Source organism: Chlorocebus sabaeus, chromosome 12 (genome assembly GCF_047675955.1).
Source record: "Chlorocebus sabaeus isolate Y175 chromosome 12, mChlSab1.0.hap1, whole genome shotgun sequence".
NCBI classification, from domain to species: domain Eukaryota; kingdom Metazoa; phylum Chordata; class Mammalia; order Primates; family Cercopithecidae; genus Chlorocebus; species Chlorocebus sabaeus.
The window spans coordinates 20,780,735-20,804,740 of NC_132915.1; the positions used below are offsets into that span (position 1 = coordinate 20,780,735).

Below are 24,006 nucleotides of genomic sequence, written 5' to 3' on the forward strand. Positions count from 1 at the left end.
GATCATTATCATAATTTTCAACAAATAGTAAAATAATATGAAACAAATACATTGGCACAAAGATATGATTATTGTTGGTAGTGATAACAATGATATTCAGATTTAGGGAATTAGAAGGAGTGCAGACCCTTTTGTTATTTGTCTTGGTTTTAGTTTGCAGAGCTACCAAAAAATAGAACAATGGTAAAAGATTTTGCTTCTTTCTTTTTAAATTTTTTTACGCTTTTTTTTTTTTAATTTTTTTTAGAGAGAGGGGGGTCTCACCATATTGCCCAGGCTAGTCTTGAACTCCTGGGCTCAAGCCATCCACCAGCTTCAGTCTCCCAAAGTGCTGTAATTAAAGATGCGAGCCACCGCACCTGTCTGGATTTTGCTTTTCTTAACACCAGATGTTTTTCTTGAGGTTAGGCTTGAAGTAGCACTGGGAAGCTGGCAGAATGTGGGCATCACTTCCTTGTCTCTTGGAAACTGGAATGTGAGAGGATGAAGAGCTTCTACCTGTGAAGCCTGTCAATACTGTTACTGTCATAAAAGAGCCAGAGTCATTAAACCCTGGGAGGTAGAAGACATAGGGTGCTTATTATGGTGGAAAGAGGGCTCTGGAGATCTTTTGCCAATGCATATATGTGTGTGTGTGTGTGTGTGTGTGTGTGTGTGCGCGCGCGCGCACGTGTGTGTGTACATATGTGGAGGGGAGATGGAACACTACTAAATAGTTTTGGCAAGAGGGAATGTATTAGTCTGTTTTGTGTTGCTGTAAAGAAATATCTGAGATGAGGTAATTTAGAAAGAGGTTTATTTCACTCATGCTTCTGTAGGCTGTAGGAAAAGCATAGTGCTAGCATCTGCTTCTAGTGAGGACCTCAGGAAGCTTCCATACATGGCAGGAAGCAAAGGAGGAGCTGGCATATGACATGGGAAGGAAGGGAGCAAGAGAGTGGGGAGGTCCTAGACCTTTTTTAACAACCAGATCTCAGGTGAACTCATTACTGCAGGGTGGGCACCAAACCATTCATGAGGGATTGGCCCCCCTGACCCAAACACCTCCCACCAGGCCTCACCTCCAACATTGGAGATCACATTTCAACATGAGATTTGGAGGGGACACACATCCAAACCATATCAGGGAACTAAAGGATGGTTATCCAGGGAATCTGCCTTTTAAAGACACAACTCAAATGTTCAGAGGTAAAAAGATGTTGGGATAATAGGTCAATTTTCAAAAGCTCCTGAATTGTTAGTAAATACAAAAAAGGAATCAAGTAGGCTGGGTGTGGTGGCTCACGCCTGTAATCCTAGCACTTTGGGAGGCCAAGGAGGGCAGATCACTTAAGGTCAGGAGTTTGAGACCACCCTGGCCAACATGGTAAAACCTCGTCTCTACTAAAAATACAAAAATTAGCCGGTGTGATGGCAGACGCCTGTAATCCCAGCTACTTGGCAGGCTGAGGCAGGAGAATCACTTGAACCCAGGAGGCGAAGGTCGCAGTGAGCCGAGATCACGCCATTGCACTCCAGCCTAGGGGACAAGGGCGAAACTCCATCTCAAAAAAAAAAAAAAAAAAAAGGAATCAAGTCAAATTTTGCTGTCATCCATGGATGCAGCTGGAAACCATCATTCTCAGCAAACTATCACAAGAACAGAAAACCAAATACCGCATGTTCTCACTCATAGGTGGGAATTGAACTATGAGATCACTTGGACACAGGAAGCGGAACATCACACACCGGGTCCTATTGTGGGGAGGGGGTAGGGGGAGGGATAGCATTAGGAGATATACCTAATGTAAATGACGAGTTAATGGGTGCAGCACACCAACATGGCACATGTATACATATGTAACAAACCTGCATGTTGTACACATGTACCCTAGAACTTAAAGTACAATAATTAAAAAAAAATTTTGCTGTCATCACTGAATTTAAACTTAGAATTTATATTTTCCAGTTATGTAGTAACATCAAACCTAAAAGGACTTGTTTTCTCTGTTCCTATAAATAACTTTAGCGTTTTTAATTTTCATAATATGAGCAGTTCTCTTTTGAAAGGGTTCTCTTTATAAGCAGCTACCATGTTACTTTGGATTTTTGGGTGCTGTAAATAATCATTAATTTGACGCACATTTTTAGAACTTTTTTTTTTATTATACTTTAAGTTCTGGGATACATGTGCAGAACATGCAGGTTTGTTACATAGGTATATACATGATACATGCCATGGTAGTTTGCTGCACCCATCAACCCATCACCTACACTAGGTATTTCTCTTAATGCTCTCCCTCCCCTAGTGCCCCTACCCCTGACAGGTCCCAGTGAGTGATGTTCCCTGCCTTGTGTCCATGTGTTCTCATTGTTCAACTCCCACTTATGAGTGAGAACATGCGGTGTTTGGTTTTCTGTTCCCGTGTTAGTTTCCTGATAATGATGGTTTCCAGCTTCATCCGTGTTCCTGCAGAGGACGTGAGCTCACCCTTTTTTTGTTTTTGGCTGCATAGTATTCCATGGTGTATATGTGCCACATTTTCTTTATCCAGTCTATCATTGATGGGCATTTGGGTTGGTTCCAAGTCTTTGTGAACAGTGCTGCAATAAGCATCTGTGTGCATGTGTCTTTATGGTAGAATGATTTATAATCCTTTGGGTATATATCCAGTAACGGGATTGGTAGGTCAAATGATATTTCTTGTTCTAGGTCTTTGAGGAATCACCACACTGTCTTCTACAATGCTGGAACTAATTTACACTCCCACCAACAGTGTAAAAGTGTTCCTATTTCTCCATATCCCCTCCAGCATCTGTTTTTCCCTGACTTTTTAATGACTGCCATTCTAACTGGCATGAGATCGTATCTTACTGTGGTTTTGATTTGCATTTCTCTAATGACCAGTGATGATGAGCTTTTTTTCCATATGTTTGTTGGCCACATAAATGTCTTCTTTTGAGAAGTGTCTGTTCATATCCTTTGCCCAGTTTCTGTTGGGGTTGTTTTATTCTTGTAAATTTGTTTAAGTTCCTTATAGATTCTGGATATTAGGCCTTTGTCAGGTGGATAGATTGCAAAAATTTTCTCCCATTCTGTAGGTTGCCTGTTCAATCTTATGATAGTTTCTTTTGCTGTACAGAAACTCTTTAGTTTAATTAGATCCCATTTGTCAATTTTGGCTTTTGTTGCCATTGCTTTTGATTTTTTTTGTTTGTTTTTGTTTTTGTTTTTGTTTTTGTTTTTGTTTTTTTGAGACGGAGTCTCGCTCTGTCGCCCGGGCTGGAGTGCTGTGGCCAGATCTCAGCTCATTGCAAGCTCCGCCTCCCGGGTTCACGCCATTCTTCTGCCTCAGCCTCCCAAGTAGCTGGGACTACAGGCGCCCACCACCACGCCCGGCTAATTTTTTGTATTTTTAGTAGAGAGGGGGTTTCACCGTGTTAGCCAGGATGGTCTCGATCTCCTGACCTCGTGATCCACCCGCCTCGGCCTCCCAAAGTGCTGGGATTACAGGTGTGAGTCACTACACCCGGTTGCTTTTGGTTTTTTAGTCATAAAGTCTTTGCCCATGCCTATGTCCTGAATGATATTGCCTAGGTTTTCTTCTAGGGTTATTATGGTTTTAGGTCTTATGTTTAAGTCTTTAATCCATCTTGAGTTAATTTTTGTAAGGTGTAAGGAAGGGGTCCAGTTTCAGTTTTCTGTATATGGCTAGCCAGTTTTCCCAACACCATTTATTAAACAGGGAATCCTTTCCCCATTGCTTGTTTTTGTCAGGTTTGTCAAAAATTAGATGGTTGTAGATGTGTGGCATTATTTCTGAGGCTTCTCTTCTGTTCCATTGGTCTAAATATCTGTTTTGGTACCAGTACCATGCTGTTTTGGTTACTGTACCTTGTACTATAGTTTGAAGCCAGGTAGCATGATGCCTCCAGCTTCGTTCTTTTTACTTAGGATTGTCTTGGCTGTACGGGTTCTTTTTTAGTTCCATATGAAATTTAAAGTAGTTTTTACGAATTCTGTGAGGAAAGTCGGTGGTAGCTTTCTTCACAGATGGGGATTCAATGGAGATAGCAGATTCAATGGGGATAGCATTGAATCTATAAATTACTTTGGGCAGTATGGCCATTTTCACAATATTGATTCTTCCTATCCATGAGCATGGAATGTTTTTCCATTTGCTTGTGTCCTCTTTGTTTCATTGAGCAGTGGTTTGTAGTTCTCCTTGAAGAGGTCCTTCACATCCCTTGTAAGTTGGATTTCTAGGTATTTTATTCTCTTTGTAGCAGTTGTGAATGGGAATTCACTCATGATTTGGCTCTCTGTTTGTCTATTATTGGTGTATAGGAATGCTTATGATTTTTGCAGATTGATTTTGTTTCCGGAGACTTTGCTGAAGTTGTTTATCAGCTTAAGGAGATTTTGGGCTGAGGTGTTGCAGTTTTCTAAATATACAATCATGCCATCTGCAAACAGAGACAATTTGACTTCCTCTTTTCTTTTTGAATACCCTTTATTTTTTTCTCTTGCCTGATTGCCCTGGCCAGAACTTCAAATACTATGTTGAATAGGAGTGGTGAGAGTGGGCATCCTTGTCTTGTGCCAAGTTTCAAAGGGAATGATTCCAGCTTTTGGCCATTCAGTATGATATTGGCTGTGGGTTTGTCATAAATTGCTCTTATTATTTTGAGATACATTCCAGCAATACCTAGTTTATTGAGTGTTTTTAGCATGAAGGGGTGTTGAATTTTATCGAAGGCCTTTTCTGCATCTATTGAGATAATCATGTGGTTTTTGTCATTGGTTCTGTTTATGTGACGGATTATGTTTATTGATTTGTGTATGTTGAACCAGCTTTGCATCCCAGGGATGAAGCCAACTTGATTGTGGTGGATAAGCTTTTTGATGTGCTGCTGGATTTGGTTTGCCAGTATTTTATTGAGGATTTTCTCATCGTTGTTCTTCAGTGATATTGGCCTGAAATTTTCTTTTTCTGTTGTGTCTCTGCCAGGTTTTGGAATCAGGATGATGCTGGCCTCATAAAATGAGTTAGGGAGGAATCTCTCTTTTTCTGTTGTTTGGAATAGTTTCAGAAGGAATGGTACCAGCTCGTCTTTGTACCTCTGCTAGAATTCAGCTGTGAATCCATCTGGTCCTGACTTTTTTGTGGTTGATAGGCTATTTATTACTGCCTCAATTTCAGAACTTGTTATTGGTCTATTCAGGGATTCGACTTCTTCATAGTTTAGTCTTGGGAGGGTGTATGTGTCCAGGAATTTATCCATTTCTTCCAGATTTTCTAGTTTATTTGCGTAGAGGTGTTTCTAGTATTCTCTGATGGTAGTTTGTATTTCTGCAGGATCAGTGGTGATATCCCCTTTATCATTTTTTATTGTGTCTGTTTGATTCTTCTCTCTTTTCTTCTTTATTAATCTGGCTAGCAGTCTATCTATTTTGTTAATCTTTTCTAAAAACCAGCTCCTGGATTCATTGATTTTTTTTGAAGTGTTTTTCGTGTCTCTGTCTCCTTCAGTTCTGCTCTGATCTTAGTTATTTCTTGTCTTCTGCTAGCTTTTGAATTTGTTTGCTTTTGCTTCTCTAGTTCTTTTAAGTGTGATGTGAGGGTGTTGATTTTAGATATTTCCTGCTTTCTCCTGTGGGCATTTAGTGCTATAAATTTTCCTCTAAACACTGCTTTAGCTGTGTCCCAGAGATTCTGGTACATTGTGTCTTTGTTCTCATTGGTTTCAAAGAAATTATTTATTTCTGCCTTAATTTCGTTATTTACCCAGTAGTTATTCAGGAACAGGTTGTTCAGTTTCCATGTAGTTGTGCAGTTTTGAATGGGTTTCTTAATCCTGAGTTCTATTTGATTGGACTGTGGTCTGAGAGACTGTTTTTTCTGATTTCCATTCTTTTGCATTTGCTGAGGAATGTTTTACTTCCAATTATGTGGTCAATTTTAGAATAAGTGCAATCTGATGCTGAGAAGAATGTACATTCTATTGGTTTGGGGTGGAGAGTTCTGTAGATGTCTGTTAGGTCTGCTTGTTGCAGAGCTGAGTTCATGTCCTGGATATCCTTGTTAACCTTCTGTCTCATTGATCTATCTAATATTGACAGTGAGGTATTAAAGTCTTCCACTATTAATGTGTGGGAGTCCAAGTCTCTTTGTAGGTCTCCAAGAACTTGCTTTATGAATCTGGGTACTTCTGTATTGGGTGCATATATATTTAAGATAGTTAGCTGTTCTTGTTGCATTGGTCCCTTTACTATTATGTAATGCCCGTCTTTGTCTTGTTTGATCTTTGTTGGTTTGGAGTCTGTTTTATCAGAGACTACGACTGCAACTCCTGCGGTTTTTTTTGCTTTCCATTTTCTTGGTAAATATTCCTCCAGCCCTTTATTTTGAGCCTATGTATGTTGTTGCACGTGAGATGTGTCTCCTGAATACAGCACAGCAATAGATCTTGACTGTATCCAATTTGCCAGTCTGTGTCTTTTAATTGGGGCATTTAGCCCATTTACATTTAAGGTTAATATTGTTATGTGTGAATTTGATCCTGTCATTATGATGCTAGCTGGTTATTTTGTCTGTTAGTTGATGCAGTTTCTTCATAGTGTACATGGTCTTTACAATGTGCTGTGTTTTTGCAGCGGATGATACTGGTTGTTCCTTTCCATATTTAGTGCTTCCTTTGGGATCTCTTGTAAGACAGGCCTGGTGGTGACAAAATCTCTCAGCATTTGCTTGTCTGTAAAGGATTTTATTTCTCCTTTGCTTATGAAGCTTAGTTTGGCTGGATATGAAATTCTTGGTTGAAAATTCTTTCTTTAAGAACGTTGAACATTGGACCCTGCTCTCTTCTGGCTTGTAGGATTTCCAGAGAGATACACTGTTAGTCTGATGGGCTTCCCTTTGTGGGTAACCCTACCTTTCTCTCTAACTGCCCTTAACATTTTTTCCTTCATTTCAACCTTGGTGAATCTGACAATTATGTGTCTTGGGGTTGCTCTTCTCAAGGACTATCTTTGTGGTGTTCTCTGTATTTCCTGAATTTGAATGTTGGCCTATCTTGCTAGGTTGGAGAAATTCTACTGGATAATATCCTAAAGAGTGTTTTCCAGCTTGGTTCCATTCTCACCATCACTTTCAGGCACACCAATCAAACGTAGGTTTGGTCTTTTCACTTAGTCCCATATTTCTTGGAGGCTTTGTTCATTCCTTTTCATTGTTTTCTCTTATCTTGTCTTCACGCTTTATTTCATTAAATTGATCTTCAGTCTCTGATATCCTTTCTTCCGCTTGATTGATTCAGCTATTGATACTTGTGTATGCTTTATGAAGTTCTCGTGTCGTGTTTTTCAACTCTATCAGGTCATTTATATTCTTCTCTAAACTGGTTATTCCAGTTAGCAATTCCTCTAACCTTTTTTCAAGGTTCTTAGCTTCCTTACATTGGGTTAGAACGTGCTGCTTTAGCTGGGAGGAATTTGTTATTACCCACCTTCTGAAGCCTACTTCTGTCACTTCATCAAATTCATTCTCCATCCAATTTTGTTCACTTGCTGGCTAGGAGTTGTGATACTTTGGAGCAGAAGAGGTGTTCTGATTTTTTGAATTTTCAGCCTTTTTTTGCTGTTTATTCCTCATCTTTGTGGGTTTGTCTACCTTTGGTGTTTGATGTTGGTGATCTTCGGATGGGGTTTTTGTGTTGACGTCCTTTTTGTTAATGTTGATGCTGTTCCTTTCCGTTTGTTAGTTTTCCTTCCACTGGTCAAGCCCCTCTGCTGCAGGTCTGCTGGAGTTTGCTGGAGGTTCACTCCAGAGTCTGTTTGCTTGGGTATCACCAGCAGAGGCTGCAGAACAGCAAAGATTGCTGCCTGTTCCTTCCTCTGGAAGCTTCATCCCAGAGGGTCACCTACCAGATGCCAGCCAGAGCTTTCCTGTATGAGGTGTCTATTGATCCCAGTCAGGAGGTATGGGGGTAAGGGACCCACTTGAGGAAGCAGTCTGTCCCTTAGCAGAGCTCGAGCACTGTGCTGGGAGATCTGCTGTTCTCTTCAGAGCCAGCAGGCAGGAATGTTTAAGTCTGCTGAAGCTGCACCTACAACCACCCCATCCCCCAAGTGCTCCATCCCAGGGAGATGGGAATTATATCTATAAGCCCCTGACTGTAACTGCTGCCTTTCTTTGAGAGATGTCCTGTGCAGAGAGGAGGAATCTAGAGAGGCAGTGTGGCCACAGTGGCTTTGCAGCGCTGTGCTGGGCTCTGCCCAGTCCGAACTTCCCGGAGGCTTTGTTTACACTATGAGGGGAAAACCACCTACTCAAGCCTCGGTAACGGCGGACTCAAGCATCCCAGGTCAACTTCAGACTGCCATGCTGGCAGCGAGAATTTCAAGCCAGTGGATCTTAGTTTGCTGGGCTCCATGGGGGTGGGATCCACTGAGCTAGACCACTTGTCTCCCTGGCTTCAGCCCCCTTTCCAGGGGAGTGAACGGTTCTGTATCGCTTGTGTTCCAGGCATCACTGGAGTATGAAAAAAAAAAAACTTCAGCTAGCTTGGTGTCTGCCCAAATGGCCACCCAGTTTTGCACTTGAAACCCAGGGCCCTGGTAGTATAGGCATCCGAGGGAATCTCCAGGTCTGCGGGTTGTGAAGATTGTAAGAAAAGCATAGTATCTGCGCTGGAATGCACCATTTCTCACGGTAGGGTCCCTCACAGCTTCCCTTGGCTAGCGTAGGGAGTTCCCCAACCCCTTATGCCTCCTGGGCGAGGTGACGCCCCACCCTGCTTCTGCTTACCCTCCATGGACTGCAGCCACTGTCTAACCAGTCCTGATGAGATGAGCCAGGTACCTCAGTTGGAAATACGGAAATCACTCCCCTTCTGCATTGATCTCTCTGGGAGCTGCAGACCGGAGCTGTTCCTATTCGATCATCTTGCCAGCCACCTAGGGCAATCTTTTTATTTTATTTTATTTTATTTTATTTTATTTTATTTTATTTTATTTTATTTTATTTTTTTGAGAGGAAATCTTGCTCTTATTGCCTAGATTGGAGTGCAATGGCTCAAACTCAGCTCACTGCAACCTCTGCCTCCTGGGTTCCAGTGATTCTCCTGCATCAGTCTCCTGAGTAGCTGGGATTATAGGCACCTGCCACAAAGCCTGGCTAATTTTTGTATTTTTAGGAAAGACTGGGTTTTGCCATGATAGCCAGGCTGCTCTCGAACTCCTGACCTCAGATGATCTGCCCGCCTCAGCCTCCCAAAGTGTTGGGATTACAGGCCTGAGCTGGCCTAGAACATATTTTTGTGTATTCTTCCAGGTCTTGAAAGAATGCCGATATTTTATACATGTCTTTGCCATAAGGAATTTTAGAAAAATGTCTGTTCCCAGATGACGTGAGACTAGATATTTATGGCTGAGACTTGAAAGAGTCTTTAAAAGCATCATAATTAGACCTCAATGGACAATATATTATTATAAACATTGTACCAAAAAACTCTAAATTTACTATGAGCTAAGTACTTCATCAATTTGATTGTACTTTGCTTTTCATTCCCATGGCCATATCCTGGAACGCATCATGCTTGGGCATGCTGGTGTGGTGTAGATGGATTTCAGGTGGGCCAAGATATTGATTCCCTATGTATGCCTCTTAGACCACTGTGCTGAAAATTTTTTTTTTAAAAAAGATCACTTTCAGTGTGTTCCTTAATATGCAAAAGGTTGGGCCTACTCTTCTTTCTTCTTGCTTGTTAGCTCCTTTTCTTCTGCTCAACTTCTAAGTGTCGGGTGCCTAAAATTTGTCCTTTTTCCTATATGCTATCTTTAGGTGACTTTGTTTAGTTCCAAGACTTTAAATATTATACACAGGCTGATAACTGCCTGTATCTCCAACCGTAACCTCTTTTTAGAATTCCAGATTTATAGCCAATGCCCATGTGACATCTTCACATCCTTGTCTAATTAGCACCACATCCTTAATATGGCTGCAGTAGAACCTTTTAGTTTCTTATACCTCCAAACCTGCTTTTATTCCAATTTCTTCATTTCAGTAAACCACCTGATTGCTCAAGCCATAATCTCGGAGTTATACACGATTCTTTCCTTTGCCTTCTGCTCCACATTGATCCATCGGCAAGTCCTGCTGACCCTGCTGTTCTGTGTCTAGAACATAACATGAGTCTGTCTACATTTTCCGTGATCACTGCTAGAGACCCAGTTCAAGCCTCCATTTTGCCTCTCTTTGACTACTGCCATAGCGTCCTGACTGTTGCCCTATCTCCTTGATAAAACCTATGGCCCATAAAGTAGTCAGAATGACTGCTTGTAAACTCTAAGTCAGGTCGTTTCAACCTCCTTCTTCAAACCTATCACACTCAAAATCCAAGCATCCTACCTCTCTACCCTTACAGACCACCACATCGTCTCTCCTCTGCCTACTGTCACATCACCTGATAATATTTCTCCCTTTTCCCACTGTGTTCCAGGCAAAGAGCCTTTTAGCTTTTCAAATATGCCAAACTCTTTCCACTCTTGAGGATTTACATAAGCCGTTCCTTCCTTCTGGAATGCTTGTTTTTATCTGTAATATCTTGTCATCTCTCGCTTTCTTCCTTCCTTCCTTCTTTCCTTCCTTCCTTCCTTCCTTCCTTCCTTCCTTCCTTCCTTCCTTCCTTCCTTCCTTCCTTCCTTCCTTCCTCCCTCTCTCTCTCTTTTCTTTTCTTTCTTTTTTTTTTTTTTTTTTTTTGAGGAGTGTCACTCTGTCCCCCAGGCTGGAGTGCAGTGCTGTGATCTCCGCTCACTGCAAGCTCCGCCTCCCGGGTTCACAGCATTCTCCTGCCTCAGCCTCTGAGTAGCTGGGACTATAGGAGCCCGCCACCACGCCCGACTAATTGTTTGTGTTTTTAGTGGAGATGGAGTTTCACCGTGTTAGCCAGATGGTCTCAATCTCCTGACCTCGTGATCCACCCACCTCAGTCTCCCGAAGTGCTGGGATTACAGGCATGAGCCAGTGCGCCCAACCTTGTCATCTCTCTTTCTAACTATCAGGAGCCTCCTCTTCCCTCTTGCTGCCTCACTCCAGGATGTAACTTCGTAAAAAAAGAGACCTTATGTGTTGTGTGCACTGCTTCACTGTTGTGTCTCTGGTACCTAGAAGAGCACCTGACACATAGTAGGCTCTTGATAAACACTGTCATGAAAGGAATTTTGCAACATCGTTTATGTGCTTTCTGTTTTTATAACTGTATTGATTTAGTTAATGCTATAATATGTTAATTTCCATCCCACTTCAGTCCATCCTTCTAACATTTTTAATGTGTAGAATTTGAACATTGTTCCTTCTAGTTTAAAAAAAAAAAAACCCTTATTTTTAGCTTTAAGAAATCCTAGTGTTTTGCAAGCATTTATTTTTATTTTCACCGTTCGGTTATATAAATAAATAAGTAAATAAATAAATGTTATTTTAGCCCTTTTGTGGAGTATAACACTTTGTACCAAAAAGAATGCAAAACATGTGTGTAAAAGGACATTTAAACAGTTCAAGGAATTATCACAAAGTGAACACCCTTTTAACAATTATCCAGGTAAAGAGAAAGACCTTTTGGTGCTCCTTCCCACCACTGCTCACTCCCTCTCTAACTAGTGTTAACCAGTATTCTCATTTTTGTGGTACACTCTTCTTTGCTTTTCTTTATAGTTTTAACATCCTTGTGTGTACCCCATAGCAGTCCAGATGGGTTCTGGCTATATTTTTTTTTTGTTTGTTTTTTGTTTTTTTTGAGACAGAGTTTTGCTCTTGTTACCCAGGCTGGAGTGCAATGGCACAATCTCAGCTCACTGCCACCTCCACCTTCCAGGTTCAAGCAGTTCTCCTGCCTCAGCCTCCCAAGTAGCTGGGATTACAGGCATCTGCCACCATGCCCTGCTGATTTTTGTGTTTTTAGTAGAGAAAGGGTTTCGCCATATTGGTCAGGCTGGTCTTGAACTCCTGGCCTCAAGTGATCCACCTGCCTTGGCCTCCCCAAAGTGTCGGGACTACAGGCATGAGCCACCGTGCCCAGCCTCTGCCTGTATTTGTGTGATATATAAATGGAATCATACAGTATATATTACTCATTGTTTTTAGGTCTCTACCTTTGTATTAAATGGAGTATCTACATGTATGGGTTTATCTATTTTATTATTTTTACCCTTCCTTCTTCCATAAAATATTTGAGGAGGCTTACAAAAATGCAAGCAATCTAATAAAAGAGAAAAAAAAGGCCAAGATCAGGAAAAATAAAAACAAGTACAGAAAGGAACAGGTTCAGACACAATTATAAATTTGGAGAAGTAAAAATAGTATTTGGTTTGAAACTGGATAGGAGCTTCCTGGAGCCAATGAAAAAATTAAAATATGATTAATTATAATCATATTTTTACTGAAATAAGCACATATACTAGTTTCTCATTTTAAAAAGATACAACTACGTCGAAATTTCTTGAAAAGACACCTGATAATAACATAGATATACCCCTGCTCTATCCTTTTCCACATGCAATGGGGGCATATACAGGAATTGTGCATAGCATGTCGGATACTTCCTGCTCCTCAATCAGTGTATGGGGATTGCTTTAATAACTTTATTATTATTATTATTATTATTACTATTTGAGATGAAGTCTCATTCTTGCCAGGCTGGAGTGCAATGGCATGATCTTGGCTCACTGCAACCTCCGCCTCCTGGGTTCAAGCCATTCTCCTGCCTCAGCCTCCCGAGTAGCTGGGACTACAGGTGTGCACCACCAGGCCTGGCCAATTTTGTATTTTTAGTAGAGATGGGGTTTCGCCATGTTGGCCAGGTTAGTCTCGATCTCTTGACCTTGTGATCCACTGCCTCGGCCTCCCAAAGTGCTGAGATTACAGTCGTGAGCCACTGCGCCTGGCCGATAACTTTATTTTTTAATCAGCTTTACCTTTAGTCTAGCAACCTTATTTTCTGCTACAAATTTCTTTTCTACACATGCTGACGTTTTTCTCTAAATCTAAACAATACATATTTAAATTCAATCGTGTTTGAATCTTTTTAGTCTTATACTCACAGCTGTAGCTACATATCAATGTTTGCATTATGGTATATTATTTTATTCAAACATGGAGGCAGAACTTAATTATTATGGATTTTGTTAAAAAGATCATTTGTATACTAGTTAGAGGTATGTGTCATGTTGCCAGCATAGAAATAACATGCTTGTGTTTTTCTAATAATGTCCCCTGTCACTCTGTCTTTTGGGCCGTAGCAGGACAGTCATGGATAAATGTCAACAGGTGACTCATCTATGACCAAAATGTGTTCAGGCTCTGTGGGGGATTTAACAAAATAGAAATAATTTGCACTTTCCAAAATTATTAATTAATCTTACAATAGCTAGGTCTTGCTGTTGCCTTTTGATAGGATATACCCCCAAACTCAGAAATTTCAGGAAACAAATCATTAGCATCCACTTTCATTTGGAAAGGCACGTACTTATGTAGCATTACTTTCTAATTATTTGTGTAAGAAGGGACCGTGCTCATAAAGATGAGATCATAAATGGCCCTGAGTTTTGGAAACAACATCTTTTAGCTTCCCCCTTTCCTTGCCCACGTATTTTTGCTGGGGTTCTTCTTTGTTTCTTTGCTTTCTTTCTCTTCTACCTTTTCTCCTTCTCCTGTTCTTGGGCTTCTCTCTGCCCCTATCTGATTCTAAGATCTTTTTGTGTTCATTTTCTAAGGCATGAACGTTCCATAAAGCCACATCATACAGTCATGGTGGCTGAAGCTGGTACTTAGTTATGCCCGGGGTTTGTGCCAAAAGCGAACAGTTACAGACCCGCCAGATTCCTCAACCTGTATTCTTTTATTTCTCCCTGAGATGTGTGCTAGAGGACTACTGCCAAATTCAAGATCCATTAAATTGCTGAATCATCACATTGGGGATTGTGTGTGTGCACATTTGTATTTGTGTGCGTGTGTGTTTCTGGGAACCAGCTGGCAATGAGATTTCAGCCACTGATTACCAGGCATGCTTAGATCAAAACCATACTTTACCTAAATGGCCTTTCACTTTTAATTGTGTAAGGCCTTGACAGGAGCCACAAGGCAAAGAGAGAAAGAAGAGCAATTGTTCTTAGCCTAGGACTAAGTGAAAAACTAATATCCCAGCTTTTTAAAATTTAAACAAACTCTCTCCTTCCTACTTGTAGTTTCATTTGACCTTTAATAAAGAATAGTTGCTTCCTATTTTAGTAGCCTGGATTAACAGCTTCAAAAAGCTCCTTTTAAGGAGGTCAAATAGGAAAGGAAGAGAGCCAAATTTTTTTTTTTTTTTTTTTTTTTTGTTGTCTCTCTCTCTCTTGCCCAAAGAGTGAATCATCTCTCTCCTGAAATGGTTACAAAATCCTGAGGGAATTACATTGCCTGTTTTACTTAGGAAGAGGGAGGGCTGTTTCGCTTAGGAAGAAGATATTGGGGGAAAGGGGGAAGAAGTGATTGTTTCTGCTAGTTATAAAACCAAAATGGTTCCTCAACCTCAGAGTGTTCACTATTTCTTCTGTCACACAAAGATAATCTTTATTCTTAAATCAGACATTTTAAATTTATGGGAATAGTAGGCAGTTAATAGGCTTCTTTTTATACCTCTCCAGACAAAAACGTAAACAAGGTGTATTTCTTTTTTCTCCTTCCTTCTATTGTCCCCCCCACTCCACTTCCTCTCTGCTATTCATTCTGTAATCTTTCGTTTCAATATGAAAAACATCAATCCTAGGTAAAAGAAAAAAAGATTTAAGTTCCTTTTTTTCTGCTAAGAATTTATCATGCAGAATTTGCCTTTACTGTGTTGAACGTTTTCCCTAAACAATTTCTGACTTCATTAGATCGTGTTTAATATTAATGTACTGCAATTGCTTTTGGCAAGAGGTCCTTCACTTCTCCATTCTTTTGAGCAAAGAATATTGTGGTTGCTTTCTTTTCTAAAAGAATGAAGTGTTCGTTACTATTTCCTTATAATTGCTTTCTCTGTTGCTTGCTGTTAATCGCTCCTTCCCTCTACCCTGCCTATGAATAGCTGGGACACTTTGGGGTACGTCGTTATGGATTTCAATATTTCTTTCATTCTGCAAAATTTGCTGTAAGTTAAGTCAATGCTCGCTACAAAAATAGATTTGAATTGGCTGAGAGGTGTCTCTGGCTGCTGTAAGTCATGATACAGAAAAATAAGTTTGTAATTAAATGGGTTTCTAATGTAAGGTAGAAAAATTTGCCATAGATGCGTTCCTGGGATAAAGTTGGGCTGTAGCCATTCTTATGCAGTAAAAATAACTCAGAGTATCATGAGCATTTTTCTGAGTTAGTTTTCATACTTTTATCAGTATAGCATCTCTTTTGTAATAGTCAAGTCAAACTTAACTGTAAGCCAATGTCAGATGTCTGTTTTCACTAAATTATTCCGTAGGTCTCTGTTTAAGGTAGTATCTGTTAGATTAATTTCTCAATATTGCCTTTCCATTTTATGTCTTTAAAAAATAAGATCCCCAAATCAAAGAAACTGGATTCTTGGTTTGACTGTAAGCCAGGGCACATTAAGTATTTAATATTTTGATTCTATTACATTTCTAAATTTTTGATTTTTAATTATTTGTGATTATTTATGGAAATACAGGTAATTTTATATTATTGACCTTAATGCAGCAAACTTGCTAAATTTACTATCCAGAGCTCATTTGTACATTCTTTGAGCTTTTTTTACACACATAATTGTATCATCTACGAGGAAAAACAGCGTTTATTCTTTATTTTCCTTTATACTTTTTACTTCTTTTGCTTGCCTTATTGCCCTCTGATTAGGATTCACAGTGCAGTGTTGAATAAGAATAACAATAATAAGCATCTTGGGGCCAGGCGTGGTGGCTCATGCCTGTAATCCCAGTACGTTGGGAGGCTGAGGTGGGCAGATCACCTGAAGTCAGGGTTCGAGACCTGACTGGCCAACATGGTGAAACCCCGTCTCTTCTAAAAATACAAAAATTAGCCAGGCGTGGTGGCGCACGCCTGTAATCCTAGCTACTCAGGAGGCTGAGGCAGGAGAATCACTTGAACCTGGGAGGCGGAAGTTGCAGTGAACCGAGATTGCAGCTACTGCACTCAAGCCTGGGCGACCAAGCATGACTCCATCTTAAAAAATAAATAAATAAAATAAAATAAAATAAAATAAAATAAAATAAAATAAAATAAAAAACCCGGCACCTTGGTCTCATTACTGATTTGAAGTGGAAGCTTTTCAGTATTCCACAATTAACTGTGATGTCTGCTTTCTGTATTTGGTTTTTATAAATGCCATTCATCAAATAAGGAAGTTGTCTTCTATTTCTACTTGACTGATTCCACTTAATGATTAACTTTTGGATTTTCTGAAGTAGTTTTATTACTTGATGTCTATCTATCTAGGTGATCATAGGATTTTTCCTCTTTATTAATAAGGTCAATTATAAGTGATTGCTTTTTGAATGTTAATTTGTCTTTTGATTCTTGGGAGAGAACTACTTGGTGGCTATGCAATATCCTATTATGAATTGTTGAATTTGACTTGGGACTAATTTTTTAGAAAGTTTTTTTGCATCTATGTTTATGACAGAGACTTGCCTCTGTTCCTTCTTGTAATGTTCTATCAGGTATTGGTATTAAGGTTTTGCTAGATTCATAAAATTCATAAAATGAAGATATAATTCCATTGTCTTTAGACTTTTGGGAAATCTCTCATTTTCTATTCTTTGGAATAATTTGTGTAAAATTAACATTTCTTAAATATTTGGAATTATGGACTTAACTATGGATTCATTTTTAAATAAATATAAAACCATTTCGATTTTTAATTTCTTTTTCTGCCAGTTTTGGCAAGTTGAATTTTCCCAGTGGTGTCCGTGTCTTCTAAAATTTAAAACTTATTAAAATTAAGTTGTTAGTATCTTTTAATGTCAATAGAATCTGTAGTTATGTCACGATTTCATTATTAATATTGGTAAACATTGTCTTCTTTCTCTCCTGTCTCTTTTTTTCTTGAGTTGTTTTCAAAACTACTTATATTAGATTTTTCCAGGAATCAAAGTTTTGTTTCATTGATTTCTTCCATATGTGTTTGTTTCCTTCATCTTTAAGTTTTTGTCTTGTGTTTATTATATTTGTCCCTCTACCTTTTTTAGGTGAATTTAATGTGTGTTTCTTTTAACACTTGCGATTTTAAGGGTATAAAATTTCGTTAGAGCACAACTTGAGTTGAATCTCATGATTTAAAATATCATATTTCATTCTCAGTTAGTTGAAAGTATTATGTATTCTGGTTTACATTGTGATTTCTTCTTTTACCGTGAGTTATTTAGAAGTGCATTGTTTTTATTTTGTTATTGTTTTTAGACTATTTTTCAAGTAGCCACAGACTATAACTCTATCGTGGCCACCTTTTGAAATTTATTAGAATTTGAACTCTGCTTCAATAGATGGTCAATTTTGGTAAATGTTTCATTTGTACTAGAAAAGAAAGTATAGTCCACCACTATTGATAACAATTTAATATATGGTAATTAGGTCAAGTTTGTTACTCATGGTGGTCAAATGTTCTATATTTTTGCATACTTCTTTCTGGTGGTTCTTAGAGTTGCTGCGAGAGATGTGTTAAAATTTTCTGCTGTGACTGTGTATTTATCTCATTTTCATCTAGTTTTTTCAGTTTTTGCTTTATATATTTAGAAGCTATGCTATAAGTGCATACAGATTTAGAATTGATGTATCTTCTGGAGGATTGACCCTTTATTAATGTAGAAATATTTGTCTTAATCTCATGTAATCCTTCTTGTTTTGTAGGCCGTTTTGTTTGATATTAGCATATTACACCAACTTTCTCTTGTGATTGGTGTTCGCATGTTTATATTTTTCTATCTTTTTACTTTCAACCTTCCATTGATTATATTTAAGGTATGCTCTGGTAAACAGTATATTGTCATTTTGGTTTCTCAAATTTGGTTTGATACTATTTATCTTTTAATCGCAGTGCTTTGTCTCTGTGTTTAATGTAATTGCTGTTACATCTGGGTTTAAATTTATTATTTTGCTCTTTGTTTCCTACTTGTCACATATTTTCTTCTTTTCTTCTCATTTCTTTACTGCTATATGCTAAATAAGTGTTTTTTATATTCTTTTAGTGGTTACAATAGCAATTACAACATACAGTTAAAATATCATATAAATTGATAATTTTATCATTTCCCTGACAATCTGAGAACCTAAAACACCTTCTCTCTACTTAGCCCCTCCTCAGTTTGTTACTATTAAAATGTATTTTGATCATCCATATATAATATTTTAAACTTTAAAATATTACCATAATTTTAAACTTTTAAAAATATTACTATAATTGTTTTATATAGTGAATGTTGAATTTTTTTCTTACCCATATGTTTACATAGTCCAGTGTTTTTCTTTTCTTCCTATATTTCTTTGCTTCCTTATGGGATAATTTTCTTCTGCCTTTACTGTTTCTTTTGGTGTAGATCTTGTTTTTTTTCAGTTTTTTTCATTTCTTTCTGAAATGCCTTTATTTTGCCTTTTTTTAGAATTTGTTGGCCGGGCCCGGTGGCTCACGCCTCTAATCCCGGCACTTTGGGAGGCCGAGGCGGTCGGATCACGAGGTCAGGAGATCGAGACCATCCTGGCTAACATGGTGAAACCCCATCTCTACTAAAAATATAAAAAATTAGCCGGGTGTGGTGGTGGGCACCTGTAGTCCCAGCTACTCAGGAGGCTGAGACAGGAGAATGGCGTGAACCCAGGAGGAGGAGCTTGCAGTGAGCAGAGATTGTGCCACTGCACTGCAGCCCGGGTGACAGAGCAAGACTCTGTCTCAAAAAAAAAAAAAAAAAATTGTTTTGGCTCAGTATGGAATTCTAGATGGACAATTATTTTATATTAGCCCTTTGAAGATAGAATTCCATTGTCTTAGGCTTTCATCATTTTAATCGAGAAGTCAGTCATACTTTTAATGCCCTTTTTTCTCTGATTGGTTTAATTTTTCTTTTTTTTTTCCTCTCTGTAATTTTTTTTTTAGCAGTTTTACTATCAGGCACCTAGAGGTGTTTGTCTTCGTCTTTATCCTGATTTGGGCTCATAGCTTTTCTTTTTCTTTTTCTGTTTTTTGTTTTTTGTTTTGTTTTGGTTTTTTTTTTGAGACTGAGTCTCGTTGTATCGCTCAGGCTGGAGTGCAGTGGCACAATCTCAGCTCACTGCAACTTCTGCCTCCCAGGTTCAAGTCATTTTTGTCAGCCTCCAGAGTAGTTGGGATTGCAGGCACCCACCATCATGCCTGGCTAGTTCTTGTGTTTTTAGTAGAGACAGAGTTTCACCATGTTGGCCAGGCTGGTCTCAAACTCCTGATGTGAAATGATCCACCCACCTCGGCCTCCAAAGTTCTGGGATTACAGATGTGAGCCACCGCGCCCAACCCATAGCTTTTCTTTAATGTTTGGGTAATGTCTTTCATTAATTTTGAAAAATGAGTATACCAATTGCCTTTTCAAATATTGCTTCAGCTTCATTCTCTCCTCTCCAAGGGGGAACTACTGCCTATCTTTTAGACTTTGCTCCATTTCTCCATCTCTTTTAAGCTCATCTCTGTATTTTTCATCACTTTTTCTCTCCATGCTTCAGTATGGTTATTTTCTTCTGACCTATTTTCTAATTCACTAATCTTTTCCCCCATGCATCTAATCTGCTGTAAACACATTTGAGTTCTCAATTAAGTTATTAAATTGACAATTTTAAAATTTCATTTGATTGTTTTACTTACAGATTCTAATTCTCTATTGTAATTCTTCAGCTACTTTTAAAATCCCCTCTGATTCTGTTTCTATTCTTTTCCTCATGAGTTTATTCTTCTAGAGTTTCCAGTCATTTCTTCTATTTCCTTTATGATTGGCAATTTGTTATGGATGGCTGAATAGTGTATATGAAAAGTGTACAGATGATGAGACTAGAGATAACAAAATTCTTTTGCTCTTGAGAGGTTTTACTTTTGTACCCCAAAGACAAAGAAGAGTGGCAGATAAAAAAACTATTCTCTGCTTAAGCCAATTCAAATCAAGATTTTGGTCCTCAGGAAGACTGACCAATTTTTGCTTCACCCTTCTCCCTGGGCAGGGGTTGGTATAGGTCCAGATAGTAAATATTTTAGGCTTTATGGGCCTACAGTCTCTGTTGAAACTACTCAACTCTGTCAATATAGTACAAAAGCATCTATAAACAATTAGCGAATTAATGAACGTGGCTGTGTTCCAATAAAACTTTATTTATAGAAATAGGCAATTAGCCAGATTTTATCTCCAGACTGTAGTCTTCCCACTCTTGTCCTAGGATGTAACTCTCTAGGGGTCCCGTCTCAAAACCGGGTTACTTAGCTAACACTCCTTTTCTGCAGAGGGCCCTAAACTTTAGTTTTTGTCTCCATAGGCTGTTAAACTTCTGTTAGATTTGCAAACCTTTCCAGCCCAGTGGTTTATTTGATCACTTATGAAATTAGCAAATACCCCAAGAGGAAAAGCAATACCAAATGTTGGGCTCACTTCTCTGTACTTACCCTCTCTCCAGAACCTGAGTTTCCAAGACAGTTACTTGGGTAACTGTGATACTTTCACAGATTTTTAAAAACTTGATCTAGCTTTTATCCTTGTCTTAGTACAAGCAGTCTATCAGAGTGAGAGGCAGATGAAGATCTTTTCTGAAATTCATTTTTACCCTTGCCTTAATAAAGAGGGGAATTTATTTATTTATTTATTTTTATTTTTATTTTTTGAGACAGAGTCTCATTCTCTCTCCCAGGCTGGAGTGAAGTGGTGCGATCTCAGCTCACTGCAATCTCCGCCTCCCGGATTCAAGCAATTCTCCTGCCTCAGCCTCCTGAGTAGCTGGGATTACAGGCGCCGCCACCATGCCCGGCTAATTTTTTGTATTTTTAGTAGAGATGGGGTTTTGCCATGTTGGCCAGGCTGGTCTTAAACTTCTGACCTCAGATGATCCACCCACCTAAGCCTCCCAAAGTGCTGGGATTACAGGCGTGAGCCACTGCACCCAGCCGGAAAAATAATCTTTATAGTGTGAGTTTTATGTCAGAGATTGACAGACCACAGGGTATACACAAAATCCAGCTGGCTGCCCTCCACCTTCAAATGACTGTTAAAATGGAATCTGTTTAGTTCTGTGTGCTGACTGTTCTTTCCTTTGTTCTTACCCAAAACAGCCTCCTTACTGATCCTCCCCATAGTCCTTATCAAAATTTTTCTCTACGTGATAGCCAGAGTGATTCTTATAAAACATAAATGTGAGCATGTTACTTTCCCTACTTAAAACTGTTTAAAGTTTCCTCATTCCTCTTAAAATATAAAATATAAAAATGGTCCTTACATTGAAGGGCCTTACAAGCTGCCTTTAAGTTTGTCTGGCCTCTTCTCTCTCTCCAACTTGATTTTTCAACATTTCCCTTGCTAAAATCGTACTATCTACCGGTAATTAATTGCTTTCTATTCCTTGAACTGACCCAATTCCCTCTGACCTCAGTGCCTTTGCACAGGCTCTTTCTGGATCATGACCTCCCTCTTGCCTTTGCCTGGAGTCCCTAGATATCCTTCAAACTCAGCTCAGGTTAACTGTCTCTAGGAAGACTCCTCTGAACCCTAAATTCTGGCCTAGATTCAGAGTACTATGTATTTCACCCGTAATATTTCTTATTCTCTGCTATTGAAAATGTCTGTGCTTACTTATTTGTAACCTTTAATCTCCTGTGAGCTTCGAGAGGCAAGGTTATCTTTAGTCTAATCTTGAATTGTTAGCATCGAGCACAGTGCCTGGCCCATAAAAGGCACTCAGTAATTGTTTGTGAGGGAATGAATGGAAGAAATGCTTTAAATATATTTAGCAATATTTACTTTTCTTTATGATATTTACATTCATTGATGCTTAGTATAACACTATGAGCTGGGAAAGCAGTAATATTCCTGTTTTAAAAATGGGAAACTGGAAATAGAGGCCAGATGACTTGCTTGGGACTTTCCAGCATGTTTGATGGTAAACATAGGTCTCAGGCCCTGTGTTTGGATTGGGTACCATAGTTTTCCCTCACTGGATACTTTATTTCTCCTTTTACCTTCTTTCCTGTTTTATTTATTTTCCATTTTCCCTCCCCAATGACTGGTGTTAAGGCTACACCGAAACAGAGATGGTAGTACCTTGATTAGTCAAGAGATTTGGGGATTTTTAGAGAGTTTAATCATTCATCATTAAGCGAAACTTCTCTCTCCTATGGCGATTCTGTGTTAATCTGGGCTTGGAATGTGGGGAAGAGTAAGAGTACATATGGGGTGCTAACTCCTCCCTTTCAAGATGAGATTATCCACAGTAGTCACAGGAGTTTGTACAAGGTCCTTCATACTGGAAAATTACTTTGTAATTTAAACCTGTGATTTAGACCCAGCATGTGAGTCCTTATAATTAGATAATTGTAAATGACTTTAAAACTATGTGTGATGCTTGGGAGATCAGAAATGGATGTCAGGTTAACCACCTTATCAGATTCCTCAGCTATTGACAGTGGGATTATACATTCATTTAGTGTGAAAAGGAAGAAGTTTGTATATAAAATTAATAATATAATGAGTGGAAACAGCATTCTCTGTGGTCCCTTAAAGGAAATAAGGCTGATTAGACTTTTAAATAGTTTACCACTAACTTCCTTTTTGAAATCACTTAAGACCAATGTGTATCCTTTTGTGTGTTTGTGTGGGATTGGGGGAAGCTGCACATTTTTTTCCTTTATCTATGAATTCTGTACCATAGAGTATGCTAGGGTCGGTTAAGTTGTAGAGAGCAGCACTTGGAGAGTAATGAAGCTGGATGATGGTTCAGCTGTTTTCTAAAAATTGGCTCTTGAATGTTACATGTGGAGAACCCTGGTCCAGGTGAGAGACAGGAATGGAAAGCTTAGATGGAGAGGCCAGGAAACACTGATTTTCCTGGCCCCTGTTCTGGCTTGACTGGAAAGCTTTAAGAGAATTTTTATTCATACCTTTCAGGTAGCATTCTTTTCAAGTGGATGACCATGGAATCAGAGAAGATCTCAGAGAAGCAGGAGGAAATTCTTTCTGTCCTGGAAGAAAAATTTCCTAACTTGCCTCCAAGAGAGGACATCATCAACGTCCTACAAGAGACCCAGTTCAGTGCTCAGGGTGAGTGACTCTGTTCCCAGCTCTCGTCCCTCACGAGTCGGGATGGTTTGTGGCGTGGAGTGTTATCAGCCCTGAGACAGTATATTTGTTTCTTTGTTTTTTTATACAGAGTCTCGCTCTATCCCCCAGGCAGGAGTGCAGTAGCATGATCTTGGCTCACTGGTTCAAGCAATTCTCATGCCTCAGTCTCCCAAGTAGCTGGGATTACAGGCATGCGCCACCACAGTCAGCTAATTTTTGGCATTTTTAGTAGAGGCACGGTTTGACCATGTTGGCCAGGCTGGTCTCGAACTCCTGGCCTCAAGTCATCCACCTGCCTCGGCCTCCCAAAGTGCTGGGATTACAGGTGTGAGCCACCACGCCTGACTGAGAAGGTACATTTGAATGTGTTTCACTCTCTTCCTATTGCTTGTGCTCGTGGAAGGTTTTCAGGCACATAATGTTGGCTCCCCTGGAAACAGACAGCTTGTACTGTGGCCTCTACTCTGAGGCCTTCATGCCTAGATGTGTGGTTGATTCACGTGTCTAGTGCACATCTCAGGTGCATCATTGCATGCAGTCCTTGTGCTGACGGGATTCTATTTTTGAGAAGATGGGAGGAGCAATATCAAGCACAATGGGATTTCATAAATAATTAGTTTGAGAAGGAAATGAGCGAGAAGATGGCTACGTTGATGAAACTGTTGTCAGTGTCTAGGCTTTGTCAGGACAGTGAATTTCCTGGATCA

General features: G+C 39.3%; 1 protein-coding gene across 14 annotated transcripts in view; it reads left to right on the forward strand.

Annotated features, from left to right (window-relative positions):
* Nucleotides 1-24,006, forward strand: part of PRUNE2 (prune homolog 2 with BCH domain) — a 297,981-nt gene that overhangs the window by 61,177 nt on the left and 212,798 nt on the right. For all 14 annotated transcript variants that reach the window (XM_037998511.2, XM_073021511.1, XM_073021506.1 and 11 more), the window contains one exon: nucleotides 23,126-23,278. In XM_037998511.2, the coding sequence (XP_037854439.2) occupies nucleotides 23,126-23,278 (153 nt within the window). The remainder of the gene's footprint in view (nucleotides 1-23,125; nucleotides 23,279-24,006) is intronic.